Here is a 27,242-nt window from a genome sequence, read left to right as displayed (position 1 = left end):
ACGAAGTATAGAGCGGAGATATTGGTCCATTATAATTCAATGTTTTGAGGCTCTCCATTCTATAATATTTTATGTTTGTTAAATTAGTACATTTTTCACACAGTTGGTTTGAAAATATTCAACCACTGTAATTTGTATTTAATTATTTCTGAATTCGATTATTAACACCTGTAAGAACACAATTATTATATAGTAAACTACAAGTAAATTTACCGACTGCCATAGCCTCGTACCAGAAGCGACCTTTGTCGTGAGCATGAAATGAATAGAAAGAAGAAAAACTTATTTAAAGACCTCTAATGGTGGAACATGTTTCTAGTGAAGTAATGGCACAAGTGTTTTAAATATCTACCATGGATAAATTACAGGTATGTAACGATATAATCATTCTAAACGATATTTTATACGTTTTTAATTCACATGTTAGATAACTAAATACTATTTCATACTTAAGCACTGTATAGTAATATGATCTTGTTTTGCATGATATTGCGTTTTCTTACGGGAACAAATTTTAATTCCATGCACGTGGGATGTAAGTTTTCTATGATTTATAGTAAGTAAATAAGACTAATTCTAATTAGTAACAATAATCATATTGTTTTGTTTATTTTATTTCAGCTATTGTACTAGAGTTCCTTTATGTTACTAGATCTATTTGGGTAGAGTCAAATCTATTTTGGTCTTGAATTTTATAGGAAGTTTGATTTTTTGTAGTCTTCTTATTCAAAGCATATAATTAGTACAAAGTATTTTAATCATGGATAACTATCTGACTTCATGCCTATGGTCCCATATTACAGCTTGACTGTTTCTGTATTATATAGTTTAAAGGGTTGTTGTTTTTGGCCAGAAGTGTTTTCTTATAAAGACCCCCAATAGGCCTAGTAATACTGAAGCCTCATGGGTTGAATAGATGGGCCTATCTAATATGTATTGTTGTTATTAACCCTAGAACTGGCGGTCATTTCATCCTGAAGTGTCGGGCTGTTTTAGAGCTTCGTGCAAGGTTTTTTTAAAGAAATTATTAAAAATATGAAATTAAAGCAATAGGCTATAACTTATTATATAGAAGTATATACATTTTTCTGTTCAGGATTAAACGTAGAATTACACTTATATTGTAAAATTTAGCCTACCATACAAAATTTTGTAACTACAAACTTTTTTTAATCAAATATAAAATTTACGAAAAATATTTCTTAAATTTGGGGGGGACCATACCTAGCAAACAAATTTATAGTGAGAAATATTTAAAAGTGAGATAGCCATTCTGTGTCAAATTTTATCTGGTTTCAGAAAAACATAAACATTATACACATTAATTTATGAAAGCATCACAAAACTATAGAACAAAAAGCAGCGATGTACATAAATTCTGAAAATCGGGTGTATGCGTAAGACTTTGGTAAAACAAGTTTTGTTAATACATTGTCCATGAATACATGTTATGTTGCATATTTTCTTACTCAGAATGAAATAAACTGTACATTACCAATGAAATAATTTCCATAAATTATTTTTTGAAAAGTAAAAATGTTACGTTTTGCCATTATTCAAAACTTTTGAAAAAAATTTTCATTCAGCAAAATATAAAATGGTTTTGAAAGCTTGTACTATATTAAAATTTATGGTTTATAATTAATGGAGCATTACTAGCACCTATAAGAGTGCTATAAATAACATTTAGTAAGTGAAAACAATACTTATTTAAATATAACGGCCCTTATTACATTTTTCACACAGTTGGTTTGAAAATATTCAACCACTGTAATTTGTATTTAATTATTTCTGAATTTGATTATTAACACCTGTAAGAACACAATTGTTATATAGTAAACTACAAGTAAATTTACCGACTGCCACAGCCTCTTACCGAAGCGACCTTTGTCGTGAGCATGAAATGAATAGAAAGAAATAGCAAATATTACATTGTGACCATGTAGGTAAATGGTATCTATTTAACTTGGAAAAAACTACGTGAAATTAATTTTAGCCAAGTCATTTTGCCATAGCCTGAACGGCAGTGTCACAACAAACTGTGTTGTTTTCTTTTATGTTGAAAATAACAATCTTGCTACGTCATAACCATAATATAAAGAGGAATAAAACATCTGTTCCCTAGCATTTATCTTCCCGAATCCAATGGTGCATGTATTAAATCAATACGTTGCCGGAGTATATTTTAAAAAGTAATTATACTAGGGAATGTTTGACCAACAAAATTTTGTGGATTATAATATCTACCTAGAAGTTATCTTATTTGCAGCCATTCTTTTCAAACTTAGACCCTACACCTCCTACACCTGAGGCCTACAATATAAAAATATATTAAAATTGTTTGCTGTACTAGCAGTCAACATGTCAATTCTACTATCGCTATTTCTGATTATATAGCTAAACTACCGAACAATAAAAAAAACAAAAATGTTGAACCGAATTACGTTGTAGACTATGTAACTTATTTCATATTACAGGCCTAACTTAGTGTGGCCTACTACAGGTAAGTTTTATATCAAAAAGTAATTATTTAATAGTGAGTAAAAAAAAATGTTCTATGCGTATTTATTAAAAATAACAAACAAAGCTGTGTAAAACGTACTTCTTCTATTTTGATGGTTAACAGCTTGTAACCCAAATGACATAAAGTTCATTGCCATTTTAGTTGTGGCCCTTTCTCAAATACCACCCCAATGATTTTACTCTGAATTTATTTAAAACAATATTGTTATAATACATTAAAAACAGCTAGGGAAAATCACTCAGTGTTTGATGTTATTAAGTGAGAAAATAAAGCAAAAATTCTTATCTGAATTATATTTTATTGTGGAGACATACAAATTAGTACATTCAGATCCCTAATTAATTTAGTTTTTATAAAATATCTCTTCAGGAAAAATTGTATTTTCAAACCTATTTTACACCTAAAGCTTGGTTCAAAAAGAAATAAAACATCAGTATGGGGCAGCATGTTAAAACCAATTAAAAGTCAAATGAAGAATACATGTGTCTTTTATTAAATATGTAATGCCATAAGGAAAAACTTTTAATAGTAACATTTCATGAGAAGGTTATAGTCTGTTTTCTATGTAGCCATAAGTAGATAAGCAACAAATGGTACTTTGGTATTATCAGAGACCACTACTTTTGGTTACATGGGACCTAAGAAAACTACATTATTAGAAAGAACAGCCTTTATTTGACATTCTGTGAAAATGACATGTTATTGGCGATTGGTTCTTGTTTCCTGCTTCCAAAAAGGAAGAGATATCGGCGAGAGTAGACCACTCTGTCCCGATCTAATTCTTGTTATTATGCGCTATAAGTTGATTTAGATAGGTTTAATCATAAATATTTTACTGTTAGTACCAAAGGTAAAAATATAACCTTTACTGGCACTCACATGATCTGAGCTTGGGTACTATCTTGAGGGATGTTTATCTGCCTTCTATGTCACCAAAGCCTGCACACTGATGGTCAGGAGCAATCCTGATCAGTAATAATGTCAATAACTGGGTATGAAATTTTGGTTGGTTGATACTTAGCGTAGATTGTGCACATTTATAAAACTATTTCTCTTAAATGTACTTTCATCTGATCATAAGATTTTATTCTTAAAATCTTGGATTTTCTCTGTGTTTCTAACATTCTTCAACAGAAATATTACCTTGGAGCATAATCACAAGGTAGTAAAGTCTGCACATGTTGCACATGATATGCATGATACTGTTGCCTTTGCAATATCCAATGGGCTGGTGATCTTGATACCACTGTCCTGGCAGCAATGGTCCTTACTGAGACATTTGGATTGTTCTCGACTTCTTCAACATTTTCATCGAATTATAAATGAGGTCTTCCTTCTCCATGTCGATCACAAAGTATTTTGGCTTCCAAGAAAGCCTAATGAACATTTATGAAAACGTGATATTCAGGGAATCGCACTGCATTTCGATACCTTTCGCGATACATGATGAAAGCCGCATTGCCAATTGCCATGGCATTCACCATAAATGAAATGCATGTTTACATATTCACATGCAGAATACCAACTAGGCATATTTAATAACAGCAAGAAGCTAATAAATTTTGATTTGGAAGGGCAAGTTTAGACACATAGATTAACAATGAACAACCTCATAACAGAGTAAAATGGTCAGACTAATATTTCAGATAAGCAATAGATAATACACAGGTTCAGTCCCTCAGATCGTTATTTGGGACAATATATTATTCTTTTTTTGTGCAACAATCAATAACAACTATTTATAATGCAATAGCTGTTTATAGTGCAACAGCTGTTTATAGATAGTGCAACAGATATTTATAGTGCAACAGAGCTCAAGAGAATACATATCTAGGTTATTTATCTCATAAATTATGTTATTAATAAAATGAGTTACTTTATTAATAATAAAAAATAATGATAGTGTCAAACAGTATTATTATGCCATTTTTAAATCCCTACATCATGAACTTGTTTTTAAATAAAAATGTCAAGTGTAGTGACGGATTTTTCTTAAAAGCACAAATAATGGAATCAGAAGATTGATTATCTTAAATCATAAATTTGAAATTACTTTTAGTTCAATGAGGTTACACTGATGGCACTCACCTGTTTTTTAGTTGGATTGGATTTCTTGACATTATTGCGTTAATTTAAAGATAACATAATAACAAAAGCCCTAGTTTTGTAGCAGGGACGCATGAAATATACATCTAAAGTTGCTGTTCTTGTGGTTTTCAAAAAAAGTATCAGTATCTCAAAAACTAAGCGACTTTTACTAGGGTCATGGTTTGTTATTTGAGTTACTCATTGGCTGGCTTATAGTTGCTTTTAATTCTATCATTGAATTTTGGGACACTTGTATACAGTGTTTGTTAAAAGTGTGGATATACTCTGTTTAGTTTTTGATGGGGCGGCGGATACTAGAAACTAGAGCTTTGTATCTCACCCCAGTACAAAATGGCAGCTCATTGAAATTAATTAAGTTATGAGCATGGATGGATCCTGCTCAACATTCAATGGACAGAGATGGCAAAAATTAAACTCAAGACACCCCTGTAGGAAAAAATTGAACCATTTCTTCAAAATGGGCTTTTTGGGGGACAGTTTACAATTTTTAAATGTAAAGTTACAGTATCACTAGTAATTAAAATTACATTAAGTAATAAACCGGCTAAAACTTAACTATGTTTTTTAATATCAACTGCTGTCCCAGGACAGTTTGACAATGTCCAAGACTGTTGTAGAAACTTAAAATGACACAGCAAGCTGTATAGATTCATACAAGATTTTTTTGAATTTCCGCTACTTTTCTGTTCCTAAGGTCATTAATAGACTGGGGTTTCGTTTTATAAACGTTGTTTTTAATGAGACCCCCACACAAAGTAGTCAAGTGGAGATAGATCTTGCGATCTTGATGATCACTCGATACTTCCTCTCCTGCCTATCCAGTGATTTGACAAATATTGTTAAAATACTTGCAGACATGCAGGCCATATTGTGGAGGTGTTCCATCCCCCTGGAACCAAACTTCATTACAGTTGTTTGTTGCTACTTAGATAGCTGGATAAACCTGATTTTGTAACATTTCCAGGTATAACTCTGCATTAAGGTTTCCATCAATAAAAAAAAGGCCCAACTGGATCACTCACAATGCCAAGCCAAACGCTTAATTTTTCGGAGTGCTGGATATGTTGCTCTCTCATCCAATCAGGGTTAACATCAAACCCATTACGAGCATTGTGTCTGTTAATGTTACTGTTTAACATGAAAGTTGCTTCATCAGAGAAAAATATACATATTACACAGAAAAATCTTTTAGCAGTATACCTTTAGTCCAATGTTGTATGAAAAGTTTACTTTGGTAACAGACTAACTATTATTACGTGAAAACTGCTTATAAGTCATATATATTTAACTTTCACCAATAGATTCCTCTGCTCGTATATTAAAATTAATTTCATATAGTTTATATTCATATTACATGTTATCACCTGACAGTGATCCTAAGACTGCACAGTATAAACTCACTGACTTTTGACTCACTATGTGGTTGGTGCTTTGCTTATTGTTGTTACTTTTATGTAGTTTATTGTTTTGTTATAAAATGGGCTTTCATTTGCCAAAAAGATGCAACACACAACCCGAATGATAAGTGTGATGGTTGCTATTTATGTAATTATTTATCCTGTAAAACAAAAGAGTTTGTGCTGATAACCCAAGTATAAAAAGAATTAAGTGTTTTCTTGTATCATAGTTGCAACTGTGGCATCCTCCCTATATGTTACCATAAGTCTGAGCCCTACCCTAGGCTTACAAGATCTGACAAGAGAAAGAGACTCCAGTAATGACTAAAACAATTAGTAAATGCTTTATAAAAAAAGCTTTGTTAATTATAATTAATAAAAACGTATGTTATATCTTTTAGTTTACCACTAAACTGTATACATTTTGTACATTTTTGAAATATCCAATTATTTGAACAAAAGCTGTAATGAGTGATACTTGAAATAGAAAAACTGAAAGTAAACATTTTTTTAATTTATATAACAATAACAAGAGTCTGTCTGATAAATGCACATTTTTATTGTTATAAATGTTCTTTAGTTTATAAAATAATTTATAACATACATTCTGTTAGGTTACTAGTATCAGTCGGATTAATGAAATACATATACTGTACAATCGATTTTCTGCAGAACACTTTTTTTCCAGTAGATATGTTTTGATAGGCATTCAGTAAAGCTAGAATATTTAATTTGGATTTAGCTTTCTTATATCTTAACTAGGAGAATATTTTCATCTTTGATTTATTACTTGTGTAGTTTTTGCACAGTCTGTATTACATTTTGCTATGTTTCAAAGTAAATTCATGCTTTTGAAATTATGAATATGTAGTTGTAGTTTGTACTTTAAACTATGTTCACAAAGACAAATAATTAATTCCATTAGGTATTGTAACTGTTTTAATTTATTTTCAATATAGAGTTGTATTTAAGTATATGGCATAAACAATATAAATTATAATTGTTTGGAGTATGATTAATATTATTTTATGTTTTATTTTTGTAGGTAGTCTAGATATGGTAAATGTTTACTTTAGCCACCGCATAATGTTAGTTGTTTTAACAAAAGGAAATGGTACAGAAAAGTAAATTTAAAAAAAGTTGAAAACAATTAAATTTTGACAAAGCTGAAAATTAAAAAAATCTTGTTTTAAAGGAACTAGTAGTTGAACATGACACATTTGTCTCTGTCTATGTCCCAGTATTGGGTTCTGAAGGTGCTGCCATGCACTGAAGGACAAACAAAAACATACCTCAAGGTAGTACCAATTAATAAAATATAAAATTCTAAGAGGCTGATGACTAATGCTTGAGAGTTAAAAATATTACAAACTTACCTAACCATATTATTATAGCCGATTTCGAAGTTATCGTGACAATTTTAAAGTTACCCGTTATTAGAAGTGAAACATAATTCTGCTGGATTACTATTCAGACAGTTCCTCAGTGATTATTTATGTGTAAAGATGTAATCTTTTAATATGATGATTTTATAGCAGAATGAACCTAAATAGCCCCAACTAAAAGAAAATTGTTACTTTGAATTTTATCATGTATCTAGTATATTATACGGCTAAACCGCAGTGAACATGTTATTAAAACTCTTACTGTCAAAATTGTATTTGAGTGTAATTTTATGCATCTTAAGTTTTCTCCCAAGCATGGTGCTGCTGGTTGTGTACTGGTACATCATTACTGCCAAAATAGTTATTATTGGTTAAACAAACACCATGCCAAATTTTCAAAACCAATATTTTTGAATCATTATTTATTGTTTTAAAAGTAAACTGGTTTATATTGATTTTCATGTTTCAAACCTTGTGTATTATATAATACAGCCCAAGCAAGTCAATGAAGAGACATTTTGAAGTAGTTCTTATAGAATTGATGTATGAATGTTGTGATTACAATAATATAACATTTTTGAAGATACAAAATTAGATTGTCAATCTTTAAAAATGATCAAGAATCGAACCTTTGAAGTTTTATTAACTCCACAGAGCATTAGGATGACTATGGAAGAGGTCACAATTTACATTATTCAACTCACCAAGCAGAGGCCCATTGTTAGCAAAGCAAATATATACTGGACAGTGACCAAGGTTTTATCGTATTAGTACCTAGCCTATTTAATTGTTACTTTTAAGATTGTAATATAGTTATTTCCCCTGCCTTTAATCAGGCCAAAGTCAGGATTTTGTTTAGGCAGTTTCGCCCAGGGACCTATTCTATTAATTTTGTTGACTAATGACTTCCCAGCTCTAATTCACAACTACAGTACCAGCTGCATAATGTATGCAGACGATACAACCCTCCTTTTAAAAAATGACACAGCTCAAGAATTGTACGACAACTCTGTTGCATCTCTTCAAAAAGCCATAGCCTACAGTAAACAAAATGATTAAGCAAGAAACCCTGACAAGACAACACAAGTACATTTTAGCAGAAAAAAAATTCTACCCACTAGTATCCCCAATGTAGCAGTGGCTGATCAGATTAAGTTTCTAGGAATAACTCTAGATAATGGACTCCATGGGCAAACCATGTAAACCACATCTGCAATAAAATCAGCACTGGTGTCTATGTGGTTAAACGCATTAAATGGGTTTGCACTCAGGAAGCGGCAAAAATGGCATATTACGCTTGTAGAATCTCATATTAGATATGGTCTTACAATCTGGGGAAGCTCCTCGGGAAATCTGAAGAGAGTACTTGTACTACAAAAGAAGGCAATTAGGACAATTGCAAACCTGGAGTCCCAGCAAAGCTGTCGTCAAGCCTATCAGACCCTAGGCATACTAACAGTACCTGCGCTCTACATCTATGAAGCCATTTTATATGCAGACACACTAAACCTGCAGACTCACATGGACCTTCACAGCTACCCCACACGGGCCTCTAGATTCGTCCTACCCCAACATAGAACAGCCCTCTTTGAGAAAAAACCGTCATACGTAGGCCAAAAACTGAAAAACCTCCTTCCAGACCACCTCCGGACCCTGACTGGCAACAGACTGAAGAGCTTGCTTAAAGAATCCTGTGTACAAGATAGAAGAGTTCCTGGAATTAATGAACACATCTCCTTAATTCTACTTATTGTAACTTGACAAATTACTGTTCTTAATGTTCATGTAATAAATAAATAAAATTAAAAAAAAGTTTTATTAGACAATTGGCTGTAGGTACCCTATTAAAACCTATATATATATATATATATATATTTATTCAAATTCTATCACTGAAATCGACAATGTTCTCATAAAAAACTGTCACTTCACACATCTGATCAGCTGTAGCTAATTTATGGATGTATAGGATGAGGGATGACACCTAAGCTATGTCCCAGTATTTGTACTGACCATTCACTACTGTGATATACTGACTCAGTTCACATCACAGTTGAACAATCCCAGGAAAGCTTTATAATCAAGTCAAAAAGAATTTTAAAGGATCTCTTAAATTCATCTGAACTCATAGAAAAATTATAGAAGGTTTAGGGATCAGCATCAAAATCAGTTAAAATGATAAACTGTTATTCCCTTGTTTAGTTGTATTAAACTAGTTTTTAATTTAATGAAACACTAAGATTACTGTATGTAAACAGATTTTGGAATTTTGTTGGTTTATATTATTATTATCTTTGTTCTTCTGTAAGTTTCATAAAGACAATTGATTCAATTTTGCTTTTAATATTTTGGGTATTATTAACATTGTAAGATTTATTGCTATAATTTTAGTAGTTGCTAATTTATATCAGATATGTTTATAATTTAAAACAAAACAGTGACGTTGGCCTATTAAAATTTCCTGGTAGGTATTTTGAAAAAACAACAAGAACAAATACTAAGCTTATGCAGCATGTGTCATAACTAACATCTAATTTTTCTGGTTCACAATATGTCGAGCCATTGCTTACACAGTGAAATTCTTGAAATACTTCATTCTCGCTGTGGAAAGCCATTTTTGTTACATTTTTAGCAGCTGATGATATTTGTTTAAGGTTACATGTTTGACTTAGTTTTAACTAAAAAATGTTCTAAAATTGAGGGATAGTCAATATATTTTTATCTCTTAGTTTTCCAAGTAAAATTAAAATGAATAAAATTGCTTTCCATATAATTTATTATAACTCTCCATCTTCGAATAGGAAATAAGAAATCAGACATTAAAATGAGATTTTAATATGAATTATGAATATTTTTAAAATTAATAAAATTTCAAGAAATTATTTTTATGTTGTCTAGTAATTGGTTCTCAATATGCACAGCACCTGATCATTGTCACAACTTAGAAGAGAACTGTAACTATTATTTGTGGATATGATTTAGTTCTTTCCAAATTTCCTTATTTCTTTTTTTCTTTATAGTTTAATTTCAGTATGTGACTTAGTACATAGACAATAGATAAAGATTTTAATATAAAAGACATTTTTTTTTATTTAAATTTATAAAAGCGCTTTCGCTGGTTAATTGTGGAAGAATAAAAAAATCTTTTATTAAAACCTGGTGACTTCCATTAACCCTTTAGGGCCAGGACCAAATATGAGATGTTGCAAAATTTTTTCACGTTTCATATCCCCTTGTGACTAGTCAAAAGTGCCAGGCTAAAATTGGCGATTTTGCAGTCTCTTAGATTAAAATTTATAATTTTTCATAAAAATTAGAGAATTACCTAAAAGTTGCACCAAATTACTCGTATAGATATCAAAAAATAAATATATAGATGTAGTTTTAAGTAATTTAAAATTAAAAAATAATTTTTTAATAGATTACATAAAAAAAATTATTTTTTTTGCAAATAATTAAAAAAGGAAAAATAATTATACTGTGGGAAGCTATTTTATTATATATTGTACATTCAGAAAGGAACAACAATACAAAATGTTGTGTTATTTCTCTCATAAATAAATTTTTTATGACACATTTTGTATAAATACGCATAATTGTACTTCGCAACATTTTATAAGTGTTAAAGCAACTGACTCTTACATTGCAAGAATCTTAAAATAAATATTCACATTATGGATGTACCGGTAAACAGATGATTGTAGGATCCATAAACAGTTTCAATACAGTTAAAAAACACTATTTACTGAGAAATATTTACACAATTTTATTTGAAATTTTTTTACACTTTTTCTATTTACATATATGCTACTTACAATTTCACTCCCGTGAGATCGCAAATTGTCAGTCATTGTAACTACTACACACAATAGCTAAGCATGTAACAACTAACGCTACTAATATTTACAACCACAAAATAAAATAATGAAGAAGAATCTAGCATACAATAGTACGATTACACTAAAGCATAAAGAATTAACAACAAAAGATCGAGTCAGCTGATAATGTCACGTGAAAATTACGAAATAAAAATGCATAGACCTCCAAAATAAAAATGATATTCATATTAATTATCTACAAATATACCAGGGAATAAAAAAACATAAAACTTTAATCATTTGACATTGTATTTATTTAAGAAAACGACGAATATCAAAGGGACTATATATTGCCGCCTGGCACTTTTCAGATGTGATCTATGGCGGCAAAATATTGCTGCCTGGCCCGGAAAGGGTTAAGAATACAAAGCATAAAAATTATAAAGAACCGATTCTATAACTTTATAACTTAAATTTTTATGCTTTTTACCTTAAGAATAAATAAGGAGAGAGTACTGCAGGGATTTTTCTGTTAGTGCTAGCATTTATAGTTTGTACTTTGTGAGAAGTATGTCAAATATTTCTAACATGATCTGTGTACAATTTTTTAGGGCTGATTCCCATTCTAAACGTACAAGGAATGTATTTTCTATATAATCAATTATTGTTAGGCCTAATAGAAAATAGTATAAAGTAATCTCCATATTCACATTTAGTTACTAATTAATGGTAGTAGTAATTTTTTATGGATCCCATGCTGAAATAGTTATTGTTATAAGTATTAAAATAGTGTCTTTATAAACCTTGTATACAAGTGTTTTTTCACCATAGCATAGGGTTAAGGCTGTGACTTTCTTAATAGGTTCTCATGTGTTCGATTACTATAATAAGAGAGGTTACTAAAAGTTTCCTATTTGGACTTTTGACTACATTTCAATGTAATCAATCAAAATGCTATTGGTGTAAAAGAACTCCCTTAAAGATATTTTGTCTTTATTTTAATTTTTATACTCTTTCTTATATGAACTAACACCAAATGATTTTAATTCATTTAATCAATTAATCATTTAAAGTAGGTTAAAATTAATTAATTTATACGTTTAAAATTTGTTTTAACTGAACAAAATTATTGTTTAAAAGCGGTGGTGTTGATGAGAGGAATAGAACCTCTTCAAAATTCCTAAAAGAAATGAAAATAAATGTACAACAGTAAGCTAATTTATTTCAAATACACCACTTAAATGTTTTACATTGGATTAGTCCTATTTCATTGTTAAATTTGGATTTGTTCCATTCATTCCTGTGTGGTTAGTTCTTTAATCAGATTCATCCCCTATCTCCCCTTTTGAAGCCAAGTCCTAATTTACACCACTGTCCAAAACCCATCCAGAATATTTCCTTGAGAAATTTTCAATCATATTAATGAATGACCAGAAACATAGAGGAATTTGCGTAATTCTTTGTGTTACTCAATTATTAAATTTGGATAGAATTAAAAAACTTGATTTGTTGATAATTGTTTTTAAAATTCTGGTTTAAAATTAAATTGAACTAATAATGTAGTACAGTACAGTAAATTTTTTGTGTAAACTGTATCAGATTTAAAAAATAAAACAGTGCTAATGATGATGACCAACACTAGGGCCAGGGCCAGCGGGAAGCCTGCATCTGGGGCCTACAGACAGAGCACAAGTTGCTGACAGCCTCGGGAAGGTCTGAGGTCAGGGAGACAAACCCTCAAGCTGGGGGGGTCTTTGGGAGACCGCGGGGGACCAGACACAGCGGGGGATCGGTTGCTGGGACGCCGAGAGGCTGAGCTCCGAGTCCCACTCGGTGGAAGCCCCCGTCTCCAGCACTTTTAGTGTAATATGCGGGATGGAGATGACTCCACCACTCAATTCAGACTAATCTCCCACTGGCCCTTATGTGTTGACTGAAGCACTTTACTTTATATTCAGTATCTGTTTTGTCCCAATATAATACTGGATGCCTCTAAAGTCAATGAAAATATTTAACCCTAGAATGAGCTATATAACCCTCTAGTCATAACTATCGGTGGTTAGCCAATTTTTGGGCATTATGCAAACATTTTGTAAGGAGTCAGCCAATCAATAACTAGCTCAAATTGTGTGTGTGTGTGTGTGTGTTCGTTCACAGTACAAATGTTGCCAAGTGCTGTAAAACACGTGTGGCAAAAAATATTGTTGGCACAATTCTTAAAAGCTTAAAAATGTCTCTGGTCTTGTGTGGAGGCTATGCTATACTGAGAATAACATTTGCAAATCAAACAATTATAAATAATTTAACAAAACTGGAGTAACAATAACAGATAAAGAATAACTGAGTGACAATAACAAAGCAATAACAAGAAAAATGCAACAATAACAGGATAAATACACCATCAACAAGATAAATGCAACAGGGACAAGATTAATACAATGCTTAAATAAAATTAATATATAAAAGTAACAATAATTTACTTTCAATTACTACCTATCCTAAAAATAATCGACTACAAAAATGTTTTGCTTTAATTTTAAATTGTGGTATACCCTCAAACAGCAATATACTACCATACTCTAAGAGAAATTTATTGAACAACTTAACACCAGAATAACAAAATTGCCTTCTAGAAATTTCCTTTGAAAAATTAGGTAATAATAAGATTACATTATTGGAAGAGCGTGTGTTCAATCTATTTTATTTAAAACTATAATTTTCAATGTTTTTCAGTGTGTGTGCGTGTGCGCGCGCGCGTGTGTATGTTTACAAATGACTATTGTCAACTAGCAGTTACCCGCGGCTTCGCACGTAATTTTCTGTTGAAAAACTGGACAATATATCTATGTATTCTTTTTCTATGACATAATAAACAGTCTAGAGATAATCGATAGTCACTCAAAGCTATTCCAATCTCCGGATCCCATTTAGATTTAAGTTAAAAGAACAGGTTTGGGATCCTGAAGTCGTAAAGTGAAACAGTTTTTATAAGATTAGTATTCCCCTCCCACATTCCATGATAATTTATTGAAGTTCTTCGATGGCTTCAGTAACAATAAGAGTTAGCATTTTTATCCCAATGACAAAAGTGTATCGTACAACTAAAAAGTTTCTGCGGTCAATATGGGTCTGTTCTGGTCGTTTAAATTCACCCCCGTTCTAATCTATATTTACAGTTCCACAATTGATTTATGCTGTTGCACTAACCAAAACAATGGTCTCATATGTTGGTTTCGGAATCTAACTTAGGTTAAATTTTGATGATTAAGCGATTTTTATATTTTTACCGATCACTAAATATGTATTAGGGATAGCTTATATGCTTCAAGTATTAGGACAATGTTATCTCCATTAGCTTTTCAATAACTACAGTAAAAAGGCCATACACAATCATTATGCACAATCTATCTCGGCTGTTTGGGTACAGAGTGTAGGAACATTGACTCCAAGAAGGGGTGCTAATGATAAGCCCTCGTAATTAAACCTTTTCTCCAGATAATAAAATGGAAGTTTGAGTAAAAATATACTTTTAACCATACAATTTACCTAACATTAAGAGTGTAGTACTTGTTCAGTAGTATAATGCATGTATCAAAGACAAATTTATTGTCTAACTTAAACTACATATGCACATACCCTAAAATAAAAACCATTTATGATTTCGGTTAACATCCTAAGGTCTTAACCACGAGTACTATACCAAAAATATGCTTACTTCCGTTAAAAAATAAATAAATAAAAACTATATATATATAGAGCCCTACCATTCAATTCATGATGAGTGCGTTAGCTGAGAAACTTAAGGACTTAAACTTCACAGCAGCCTAACTAAGAACTGTAGATTCCTTTACAATGGCCCAAAATAGCTCAATTGTTACTGAGAAATCGTTTTAGCTGTTCAATCAATAATTAATTATGGAATTTTAGAAAGAAATCTGAGTTGTTTAACAGGTACTTATAAAAACTGTTTCACTCTCTGAGTTCATGGCCTCAAAACACTGCTTGTTAAACTTAAATATAAAATGTATCAGGAGATTGGATATATTTCAGTGACTATCACTTAACCTCAAGAATGTTTAAGAATGCCAATTAAAAGGAATGTGCCCTTGATATCCCTGTTTTTAAATTGGAAATTGTAAATTCTCACAGGTTATTTGTTTCATGTAGGATTAAATATGAATCCTTTTATGACCAGCTGTTATTTTATTCCTGGTAAATGGTAAAGTGGAACAGCGTTCACATAACAACGCTTAAGTTTCTTTTTCGGATCTGCTGTCATCATATTACCGGTTTGGTATATTTAGATTTACACTACCGTTTTGGGAATTATATAACTAAACCTGAATGGTAAGCAAATTCACCATTTAGAACTACACAAATACAGTTTCATCTTTGTTTGCATGGAATATATTTATAAACAGGGAATAATTATTCTGGCACTGATGTGTAATTAATGTAACTTTGTACACTTTTGTAGATAGTGTAAATAGTGATGTAGGTCATTTTTAGAAGTCATTTATTCCATTTAGTTTGTACACTTTTGTAGATAGTGTAAATAGTGATGTAGGTCATTTTTAGAAGTCATTTATTCCATTTAGTTTGTACACTTTTGTAGATAGTGTAAATAGTGATGTAGGTCATTTTTAGAAGTCATTTATTCCATTTAGTTATATCCAAACAAATTCATTAAAATATTTTTTAAATTTTTTGTTTACTCCATGTTCTAATTGCCTTCACTATTTTGATGGAGCAATGTGTATTTTAGTTTGTTAAAAAAAACTTTCTTAATTCCTTTTGAAATTTGGAACATTTAAATACAAAACGATATACAGAACAAAATAAAAATAACTCGCAAGGTTAAACAAATATAAATACATTGCCTTAAAACGAAAAATACTTTGAATATAAAAACCTTTTACGTTATTTTGCACTTTTTACTTTTTAAGTATTTTCTAATTTAGTGAAAAGGTCTGAAAATACTAATTACTCCTTTTATTAAAATCAATTCATTTATGTACACTTTGGCACTAATAAAACAGCTTTCTATCTTTACTCCCAAAGGTCCCAAAAGGTTAAGTACAGGAATTGTTTTAATGAATTACTAACTATTGAATTTTAATACTATTTACCCATGTTAAAAATAAAAACACTACAGTCTTACACGGAAAACATAAAACACTAATATTATGAGTATATTTTATTTGGTAAGTAGTCAGAAATATTAATTAATTAAAAGTGGACATCATTGTTATAGTTCCTGGACTTGACTGATTTGAACCCTGGAGAGGAGGAGCATTTGGCCAACCTACTATACAATGTGGACTATTCCGAGGTGGTTGAACTGCCCCCGGAGACACCTCCCTCTTGGGCGCACCATCCAGTACCCTACCGTAAGTTATCTTTCTACACCTAAGTAGTAGTGGACATAGGATCTTGTACTAACTTTTAAAATTTTGTATATTTTTATAGTTTGGATTAGTCATTTGATTAAGTTGTTTATTTTTTACTTTAAACAACAAAGTAGGCTGTGTTTAGGAATTAAGAAAATTGTGTGTAACAATTTGAGTGCTCATCTGTTATTTTTACGTAACAGTAAATCTCCAGAACGCAAATCCTGTAGTTTTATACAATTAAAATGTTCTATTAACTTTTATTGTGTGACTCATATTTTAATAGGTTCTGCTTGCCTTGTGATGTCCATATTCAATTCAAAACAGCTTTATTTACTTGACATATATACATATATACAAGAATAGTGTCAAGATTTAATTTATATTCTTACCAAATTAGAGAGAGAACAACAAGAATATATAACAGAAAATACGTGATTTATCAACACGAAATAGAACAAGTTTAAAATACAATTATTACAGTTAACAGGTTACAATTAAAACAGTTAACATTAAAATTAAAACTAAAACAGTTAACGTTAAAATTAAACCAGTTAAAATTAAAAACTAAAACGGTCACAATTACAAGTAAAATAGCTTTTGGCATAAAACTATTAATTATGGAGTACTCCACCTCCAGAATCATCAAAGGAATATGTAACCTTGTTGACGAGAAACTGTTTAAATTTTATTTTAAAAATATTGAATATAGCTTCTGACTTAATTTCAATAAGAAGATTGTTGTAAAATTTTGATCCATTATACTTTGGTTTCTTTTTGAAAATTTGTAAGGTATGGGGGCTTATTGCTACATTATTACGATTTCTTGTGAAATGGCTGTGATTATCTCCTACCAATTTCAGTTTGCTTTTAATTGACAAAATAGTTTCAAAAATATACATCCCATAAATATTTTCTTCTTTAAAGTATTCCTTAACGGATGTTTTATTATGAAGATTAAAAATTATTCTAATTGCTTTTTTCTGAATTTTTAGAATAGAATTTAGATTATTTACAACAGTAGCGCCGTAAAGTGAGATTCCAAAAGATATTATTGAGTGAGTGTATGAAAAATAAATAACCTTTAGTATTTCTTTTTCGCACAAGTTTCTCAGTCTAATTAATGCATATAAACCTGATGAAATTTTGGAAAGTAATTTTTCCATATGATTGTTGTTCAAATTAAGAGTTTTGTGTATTTCTATACCCAAAAATTTAATACTATCCTTATATTCAATTATTTTATAACCAATTGTGATTATAGGGTGAAATTTGTTTGTAGTTTGCCGAGTTTGAAAATGAATTACATTAGTTTTGTCTGCATTTAGGGGAATAGGTTATTGGAATTTAAAAAGTAGTTTAATAAATTTATGTCCCAATTTGCTTTGGTTTCTAGTTCGTTAATAGTTGAGGCTGTAATTTTCAAATTAGTGTCATCAGCATACAGACATAACTTACTACCTTCACTGAGTTGAGGGAAATCTTTTAGATAGCAAATGAACAATAAAGAACCCAAGATAGATCCCTGAGGCACTCCATACTTTACTTTTTCCATTGAGGATTGGTAATAAATTTTGTAATTGTTTTTAATTTGAAGAATTTCCACAAATTGTTTTATATCGAAAGGTATGACCTTATCCAGTTCAGTGCATTCTTTTGTATTCCTAAATTACTCAATTTTAATAATAATAATTCATGAGATATTGAGTCAAACGCCTTACTCAAATCCATAAACAAACCAACTACTTTACATTTTCTATCTAGACTGTCAATAATTGATTCAACAAAACCCTAGGCTGCTGTTATAACAGACCTCTCACTTCGAAATCCATGTTGAAAAGTTTCAAATAAGTGGTTTTATTTTTTCCAAGGAAATGTACAAGTTGATTATAAGCTATCTTTTCATATATTTTTGAGATTGAGGACAAATTATAAACAATGCAACTTGTCTATAATTTAATGTTGACTGCTTATCTCCTTTTTTGTACAAAGGTTTCAGTTTTGTTATTTTAAGTTTGTGTGGAAAAATTCCAGACATCAACGAAGCATTTATTTAATGAGTGATTGGTTTCAATAAGACTAGTTTAGCTTTTTTCAAGAGCACCAAAGGGATACCATCGTATCCAGAACTGTTGTATTTTTCAACTTGTTGATGATTTTCTCAACCTCTCAACCAATGATATAATATTAGTTACGAAATTAAGCATAGAACGCCGAAAATATATTGAATCAACTTATTTGCAAAGCCAATGGCTTGTTTTAGAGTGTGTCATAATAAATACCTACTGTAAATGTGAAACACATTTGTACATTATCATTAACCCATTGCGGATCGTATTGTTTTGGCGCGCGGGCACGAATTAATTTACAGTCAGCGGCCACACGAACAGCAATGGTGCGCCACATCGTATCGCTCGCTATTGTATATTAGAAAATTCAGCTGCGAAGGTATTCGTTCAGATGGAACATGGGCCTGCTGGGGTATCCGTGATGTATGAACGACAACACGCGAGCAAGGTTACAGCGTGGCAGGAATGATGTCTGAATCATAGTCTAAATAAAGCGGCTCGGGCGAATCGATTGCAACATCCGGGCCATTGTCTAGACTAAACCCACCAACATGTACGTCTGCGTCATTTAGTTGTGTCACTAACCTCAAAAGTACTATAATAACAACTGAGGAAAACACCCAATCAGAAGCGCTAAATAGCAGAGAATAAACTTATATGAATGATTTTTCAACTTCGACATACAACTGCGATCTGTAGGATATTTATAAAACTTTTGAAAACTCTAAACGTAGACCGTTGTTAAACACTCTTAGTAGACAAGTGAAGACGATCGCCCAATCTATCAGACATTAACAGAACTATTTGGAGGGAAATTTAAAAGCAGACCGCTTTTGCGACCTGAGCTGGTCACCCGGCCTGTAATCCTCGTCAGTAATCCGCAATGGGTTAATATTGATGATAGTTGCTGTGTTAATAAGACATTTAAAATAAATAGATGTTTAGTTCAAATTATTTGTAACCAAACAAAGTTTTCCCTTTAAATGTGTTAATATTAATTGGAAGAAGAAACCCAGAGAAATACATTTAAGTACATTTAATATATCTATAACAGTTTTTGACTTACGATTTTTTTTAAATCACTTTAAGCGTTCTCAGCATTCCATAATTAAAGGGGCATGTGATTCGGGACTAGCACCCTGTATTAATTTCATCATACTAACTGATGAGTGAATAAAATTTCAAAAAATAATGATAAAAAAAATAAATATAAGGGCCATTTTATAATTACAGTTTTTACATTTATTCAACTTAAAGGGAAATCAATTGTAAAAAATAAATCTTTTTGATTATATGGTGCAACAAGGTATTTTCCAATATATATTACTTTTCTCACTAATGTAGTAAAATTATATTTGATCAGAATCAGTCTTTATTGTTACATAAACGTTTATAAATAGCATTGTTATAGAAACAGGTAACATTGTCATAAGATAATGTAATAATGTTATATACACATACACATACATACATATACACATCACCATTCACACACACACACACACAAAACATATATATATATATATATATATATATATATATATACAGGGTGATTCGGTTAGTGTTACCGGCACTTTCTGAGCTGATTGTACTATAAAAAATAAAGAAAAAAAGTTCATATAAACATGGGTCCGGAAATGCTTCCTTACTGGGTTATGGCCAATTGAAGATTTCACCACAAATTGTGTGCAGGAGGTCAAATGATGATTTGCCGCGTGTTTATGAAGAGATATTTATAGGCGAATGCAACTTTTTCTAACGGATTTTTTAGATGAGAAATTGAATAAAGTTCATCTCATAGCTGTATCTCATTTAGTTTTTTTGTTATACTACAAAAAACAGAAATAAAATAATTTTGAAAACACTTTTTTAAGGTTTAACGGACAATTATTTTGTTTAAATAGGCATTGAAGACCCACATTTTTACAAAGAAACTTGCAGAAAATTTAATTCTAAATAAAAATTATGTGCCACACGGCTATTAACAGCGAAGTATTAGTTTCTGGAATTTAATTTTACAACAAACATTCTACCAAGCAAGAAATTCCAAAGCAAAGGAAAACCGCATTTTAATGACATAGAGTAGCCTACACATAAGATTTATTAGGATGCAATTTAAATTAAGTTTTAAATAAAATTATTGTTTTTCATCTAAAGCTTATAATACTACGTACCACTTTCATAAACAGGTGTTCAAAAATCAGTCCTTGTACTTCAATACACTTAGCAGCTCGCTTTCTGATTGATCGAGTTATCCTCCGCAACGCTGCACGATTGTTTTTGATTTGTGCGGCGGCATCTTCAATTCGATTTATTAACTCTTCACGTGTATTTACTTTTTCCTGGTACACCAGGTTCTTCATCCAACCCCATATACAGAAATCTAATGGAGTTAGATCTGGTGATCTTGGTGGCCAAGTGTGTGGTCCCACCGCGACCAATCCATCGCCCGGGAAACTGCTCGTTTAAGTGCATTGTTACATTATGGGAAAAGTGGGCAGGGGCACCATCATGTTGATAAATAATATTGCACCTTGCTGCTAATGGAACATCTTCTAATAATAGTGGTAGTTGTTCTGTAAGGAATTCTAGGTACATGCGGGAATTTAGATGTCCTCGGAGAATGAATGGTCCTATTAATCGATCATGAATGAGTCCACACCATACATTTACACTAAATCTGTGTTGAAAGTTGCGCACGATTGTACTATGTGGATTTCCCTCTGCCCAAGTGTGTTCATTGTGAAGGTTGTTGACGCCATCTCGGGTAAATTGAGCTTCATCAGTGAATAAATGGTTCTATGATGTTGACGGTTTCTAATTAACCAGTTGCAAAAATTCCAATCGAAGAGGAGGATCTGTTGGTTGAATACTTTGAAACTTGTTTTTTATGGTAAGGGAAACATGCTATTTTTGCGCAAAGTTCTCCATACTTCAGACTGAGACACTGCGAATCGCCTAGAAAGACGCCGTGTACTGACACCAGGACTGCGTTCAGTAGCCATGATTATAGCCTCTTCCATATCTACATTATTCTGGGCAGGGCGATCCCGATAATTATTAATACTAGGAAGTTTACCTGTTACTCTTAGGGTACGAAATGATCCACTGATCGTTTTTTGGGTTTGGAACTCTGCGATTAGGAAATCGTCTTCGGTATTCTGCAGTAGCAGCGGTTGCATTTCCGTCACAAACGCCTAAGACAAATACCATGTCGGCATATTCTTCCGTTGTAAATAACAAAGGCATTGCAATTGTGATAGTAAGTTACTTTAAAATACACTTCACTAACAAACGAGTAGTAAATTAATTGTATTAAATTGCACTCATTAAACTAGTACAGAATTGGTAACAAATAATTTGGATTCCTCAATAAATTGCAGTGTATTGTTGAACAGCTGATTTGTGATACCAACTTATAAAAACATAATTTACCTTCTGTAAAGCTAACGTGACAAAGATATGTAGGTACATGATGTAACCATTTGGATAGTCCTAAAATAGTAATAGTATTATTGTTTTTTAGTTGAGCATTAATCTATTAAAATCGTATTTACAATTGTATGCTAATCAATTATTTGTGTACCTTATATCATTACATTACGGTGTTTATTTACTAAATACGTATTTCTTGCTTGGTAGAATGTTTGTTGTAAAATTAAATTCCAGAAACTAATACTTCGCTGTTAATAGCCGTGTGGCACATAATTTTATTCAGAATTAAATTTTCTGCAAGTTTCTTTGTAAAAATGTGGGTCTTCAATGCCTATTTAACAAAATAATTGTCCGTTAAACCTTAAAAAAGTGTTTTCAAAATTATTTTATTTCTGTTTTTTGTAGTATAACAAAAAAACCAAATGAGATACAGCTATGAGGATGAACTTTATTCAATTTCTCATCTAAAAAATCCGTTAGAAAAAGTTGCATTCGCCTGATAAATATCTCTTCATAAACACGCGGTAAATCATCATTTGACCTCCTGCACACAATTTTTGGTGAAATCTTCAATTGGCCATAACCCCAGTAAGGAAGCATTTCCGGACCCATGTTTATATGAACTTTTTTTCTTTATTTTTTATAGTACAATCAGCTCAGAAAGTGCCGGTAACACTAACCGAATCACCCTGTATATATATGCACATAAACATACACATAAGAGGTCAAGACAGCATAACAAATTTAATGTAATCTATGTTAAAATACAATTTTAAAATTCAGAATCCATCCATCAACACTACAATAGTTTTTTTCCAACAAAAAATCTGTTAGTTTGCTTTTAAATGTTTATGAATTGATTAAATGTTTATATTTTTGAGGTAACTTATTGTACAGTTTTTTCCCGTGTATATTGGAGTTTTTTCTACTAGGCGCAGTCGATGTATGGGATATTGAAAATTGGCTTTAAATCTTGTATTGTAATTATGATCAAAGTTATCACGTGATAAGCTTTCAAATTTTGATTGTACTGTTAGTAGGGTTTTCAGAATGTATAAATTTGGAAGGAATGTATAAATTTGGAAGTTATAAGATTTTTAATTCTTTAAACAGAGGTTTGCAAGAAGTTCCAAATGATGAAAAGGTCATTAATCTTATAATTTTTTTTGGATCTTAAAAACTTTATCGAAGTCAGAAGATGATCCCCAAAATTCAATACCATATTAAATTATTGAAAAAAAGAAAGAGTAGTAAATTAGTTTCCAAATTAATTGTTTCCAAATATTCTAGTTTCCAAATTAATTGAGTTTCTCAGCACTAGCATTTGATAACATGCCGAGTTCAATCTCCTAATAATATTTTCAATACATTTTTTCCAAGAAAAATTTATGTCCAGATCAATACCTAAAAATTTTACAGAATCACATAATTTTATTTGCTGGCCATGGAAGACCACATCCTTATTATAACCCTCCTTTAATTGTGCCGTTTGAAAATTTAGTAGTTGAGTTTTCTCTTGATTTAATTTCAATCCGTTAACCTCAAATTAGTATGCACACATAAAAAGCTTTAATTTATTTTCCATTTGAAAGTGAGAGTCAGCTTTAACAACTGCGGTTGTGTCATCTGCATATAATATAATTTTTGGTGAAACATTTTTAGGTAAATTGTTAACATAGAGAAGAAAAAGTAGAGGTCCCAAAATAGACCCTTGAGGAACGCCCACCTTAATTTCTTCCCAATTAGATCTAGATTTTACACTATTTAAAAAAATTACAGTTCTTTGAAATCGATCAACTAAATAAGATTCAATCCACAGAATTTATCTATTTGAAAAACTGTACAGTTTAAGCTTTTTTAAAAGGATATTATGGTTCACACAATCAAAAGCCTTGGACAAGTCACAGAACTCACCCATGGTTCTCTATGACCCGTCCAAAGCCCAAGACACCTTATTTACAAGTCTATTAACGGCCCCTAATGTACTGTGACCTCTCCTAAATCCGAATTGATCACAAGCCAAAATTGAATTAGATTGTAAAAAATTTGTAATTTGTTTTAGTGCTACTTTTTCAAATACTTTAGAAAATGATGGCAATATTGAAATTGGATGGTGTAATTATCTGGATTTTGTTTTTGCCCTTTTTTATAGAGTGGTTTTAATTCAGCCCATTTTAAATTTTTTGGAAAACTACAATTTTTTAATGATTGATTAATTAAAACTGATAAAGGAACAGCTATACCATTCATTACATGTTTCATTACGTCCAGAGGTATATCATCCCACCCAGATGATTTTTTAATGATTTTATCACTTTAACAACATTATCTGATGACACTACTGATTGACAAAACCTGTTAGCAGATAATTTTGACGTTGTCAATGCATGTAACTGCCTTACGACAATAAAGAAAGATTTGATTTGACTACCTAAAAAACCTAAAAATTTGATTAAACCTAAAAAATTGACATTCAAGATCAGTTTTTGCTAAATTTACTGCCTCTTGTTCACAAGGTCAAGCTTTAATTTCTTTGGCCAATTCTGCAAATTTTTTGTTGAAGAATTGTGCAATTTCCTTTCCATCTTTAATAACCATACCACTATCCAACACAACATCAGGAAAATTGTTGACAGATTTCTTACATCCAAGCTCGGATTTAACTACGAATGCATTTCGAGATCTCAATGCAGAAGATGGCACACACAATCTTCTTGAAAACCCAAAAGGCGCACATGAACAACTCTTGTATTAAAACAGTGCTGATTGTCTTCTTTGACGTCTTAAGTCCATTTTGAGCTTTTTACCTGGAGGTGCTCAAGAGACTGAAACACCAAGCCGTCCACATTAGGTCTGAAATTAAAGACGTCTATAAGCTTCACCATGACAATGCTCTCTCAACCACAATGTCTTCGTCGTTACCAACTACTTGACCCAGAATAAGACACCCATGGTGTCCCAGCCTCCTTACAGCCCTGACTTGGCTCTGTGTAACTTTTTGTCCCCCCGACTGAAGGGAAAGCACTGGGAGTCTGTGAAGAACATCCAAGCTCACATTATAAAGTTCCTGAGTGGAATTCTAGCCAAGGAGTTCCAGGGTGCTTTCCAGGCGTGGTAGAATCATCTCCTCAGATATATTGGTATAGGAGGAGACTGTTTTGAAAAATTTTAACCATTTTCACCAATCGTATGAATAAATCTATTTTTCTTAGATGTGCGTTGCTTTCATAATGTAATACATATTTCACACTTAAAAAGAAATGCTTTCCAAACAAATTTAATACTTTAAAACTTAAACTTGCCAATTAATCCCATTTTTTAATTTCAATATGCGGAGTGAGGAAGAATTGCACTAATTGAAACTATTAGTTTTCTATATTAAATTAGACTGTACCATATTCATATAACTGATGGTTTGTGGTTGTGCAGCTGAGATCCCAGCTATTGTTGAGATAACTGCTCCTTGTTGCACTGCCACCTGGATCCCAGCTGCCTACCCTCCTGGAGGTATCTTGTGTGCCTAACCTATCTCTAGTGGTGATTTCCCAAACTAACATTCCCATCCAATTTTGGTGTTCCATTAACTATTGAGGTGGCTCAACAATTTTTTAATTTATTAGTCTGCTGGATAAGTGGCAGAATTTTATCTACGGTCCATTTACGTAAAGTTAAATTATTTATCTCAAATTATAGATACTGGACAGTTAAATAAACTTGCAGTTAATAGTTACATGGCTGCACATCTGTTGTATGTATTTCATACTGTTTGTATCATGCAATCTTTTGAAACTATTTCGAGAGTATAATATTATTAGTCTTATCAGTACTTGATAATAAATTTACTCTGAATTTCAATTTAAACTATTTATAAACACATATATTATTCAAGTAAAATATAAAAAAACAATGGGAAAATCTATTTTAACATTATTTGATTTGGACAAAAATATTTTTATAATCCAACATTTTGCATAACTAGTATCAAACTTAGTAATTTGTTTGTTCATTTTAATATAGTTGGTGTTTTTTTATATAGAACTATATTCTGACATTACTTTAATTCATTTTGTTATTTAGTTGCTTCATATTTAAAATTTTAAAATTGAGGACTAACTTTATGCCCAACATAAAGATGTTAAACCTTGAACACTGAATTTGGGTTGTAACAGGTTTTGTAGTGTTAATAGCGTGCATATGAGTTTAGTATGTTTAATGTCTCACTTTAATCCACAGTGTACACCTATTTTTGTGTACATCCAACCAATTGTACTATTGCATTCTTTTCAAAACATTGTTTCAGATGTGTATTTTTAACCTTATTCCAATTTGTGTTTTTGTTTTTTTTTTTTTTTATCTAAAATAAAACATAACAAATATAATTATTATTTTTAAATGGCTGATTCTTAATACATGGTAGGAATTGCAAAGTTTTAAAATAGTTTATTTTTCCTTTACTACTAATGCAAAAAAGTAAAATAAAACAACTTAAGCATAACTTTGGCTACAAAAATAGTATTTTCAATATTCCCTAAACAAACACTTTTACTTTTTTTAAGTTTCCAGATTTTGAGTTGTTTTTAGTACTTTTAGCTTTTAAAGCACTGAATAAAATTTTGTCTTGGTTCTATTAGTGTAGATTTAGAAGTTAAAAAAAAAAATTGATTTTCTATTTCTTGGAATAAAAAATAACAAATAATAATTTTTTCCAAAAGCTCTACTGGTTTTACTAAAGTAAACGCACCATATGTGTAGGTTATATACACATGCTCTGCGTCTTTAACCTAAGACAAAGCATCAATAAAAATAGTCCTGATTTTTCACGTGCCACACAATTCAATTTGCTTCCTGGCTGTCATAAGTCAATACATTTATGCATTCCTATACATTCACAGCATTTTCATGAATTATAATAATTATAATGTACCCAATTAACTAAAATAAGGCTATAGGGACATTACTGTATGCCGCTTTTAATGCAGTTGTAATGATCTGGTAATATCCGTGTGCTGCTCTTTAAGGGTAAAACGGCATAAAATAAATTATCTCATGTCATAAATTACAAGTACTTTATGTTTGAAGTATTTTAATAAATGAGAAGTTCCATGAGAAATCGGC

At 31.2% G+C, this 27,242-nt stretch overlaps 1 protein-coding gene across 4 annotated transcripts in view; it reads left to right on the top strand.

Moving 5' to 3' along the window:
• The first annotated feature begins 239 nt into the window (after positions 1-239).
• The window catches only part of LOC124354179 (ubiquitin carboxyl-terminal hydrolase 10-B), a 55,106-nt gene continuing 28,103 nt past the window's right edge, over positions 240-27,242 (top strand). For 2 of the 4 annotated variants that reach the window (XM_046804447.1, XM_046804446.1), the window contains exons 1-3: positions 240-368; positions 16,488-16,623; positions 25,557-25,634. In XM_046804447.1, the coding sequence (XP_046660403.1) occupies positions 354-368; positions 16,488-16,623; positions 25,557-25,634 (229 nt within the window). In that variant the 5' untranslated portion in view covers positions 240-353. The remainder of the gene's footprint in view (positions 369-16,487; positions 16,624-25,556; positions 25,635-27,242) is intronic. The other 2 variants (XM_046804449.1, XM_046804448.1) reach the window with 1 other exon arrangement.

This window comes from Homalodisca vitripennis, chromosome 2, assembly GCF_021130785.1.
Source record: "Homalodisca vitripennis isolate AUS2020 chromosome 2, UT_GWSS_2.1, whole genome shotgun sequence".
Classification (NCBI taxonomy): domain Eukaryota; kingdom Metazoa; phylum Arthropoda; class Insecta; order Hemiptera; family Cicadellidae; genus Homalodisca; species Homalodisca vitripennis.
The sequence above is the reverse complement of the archived record's forward strand: the minus strand, read 5'-3'. Positions and strand labels throughout refer to the sequence as shown.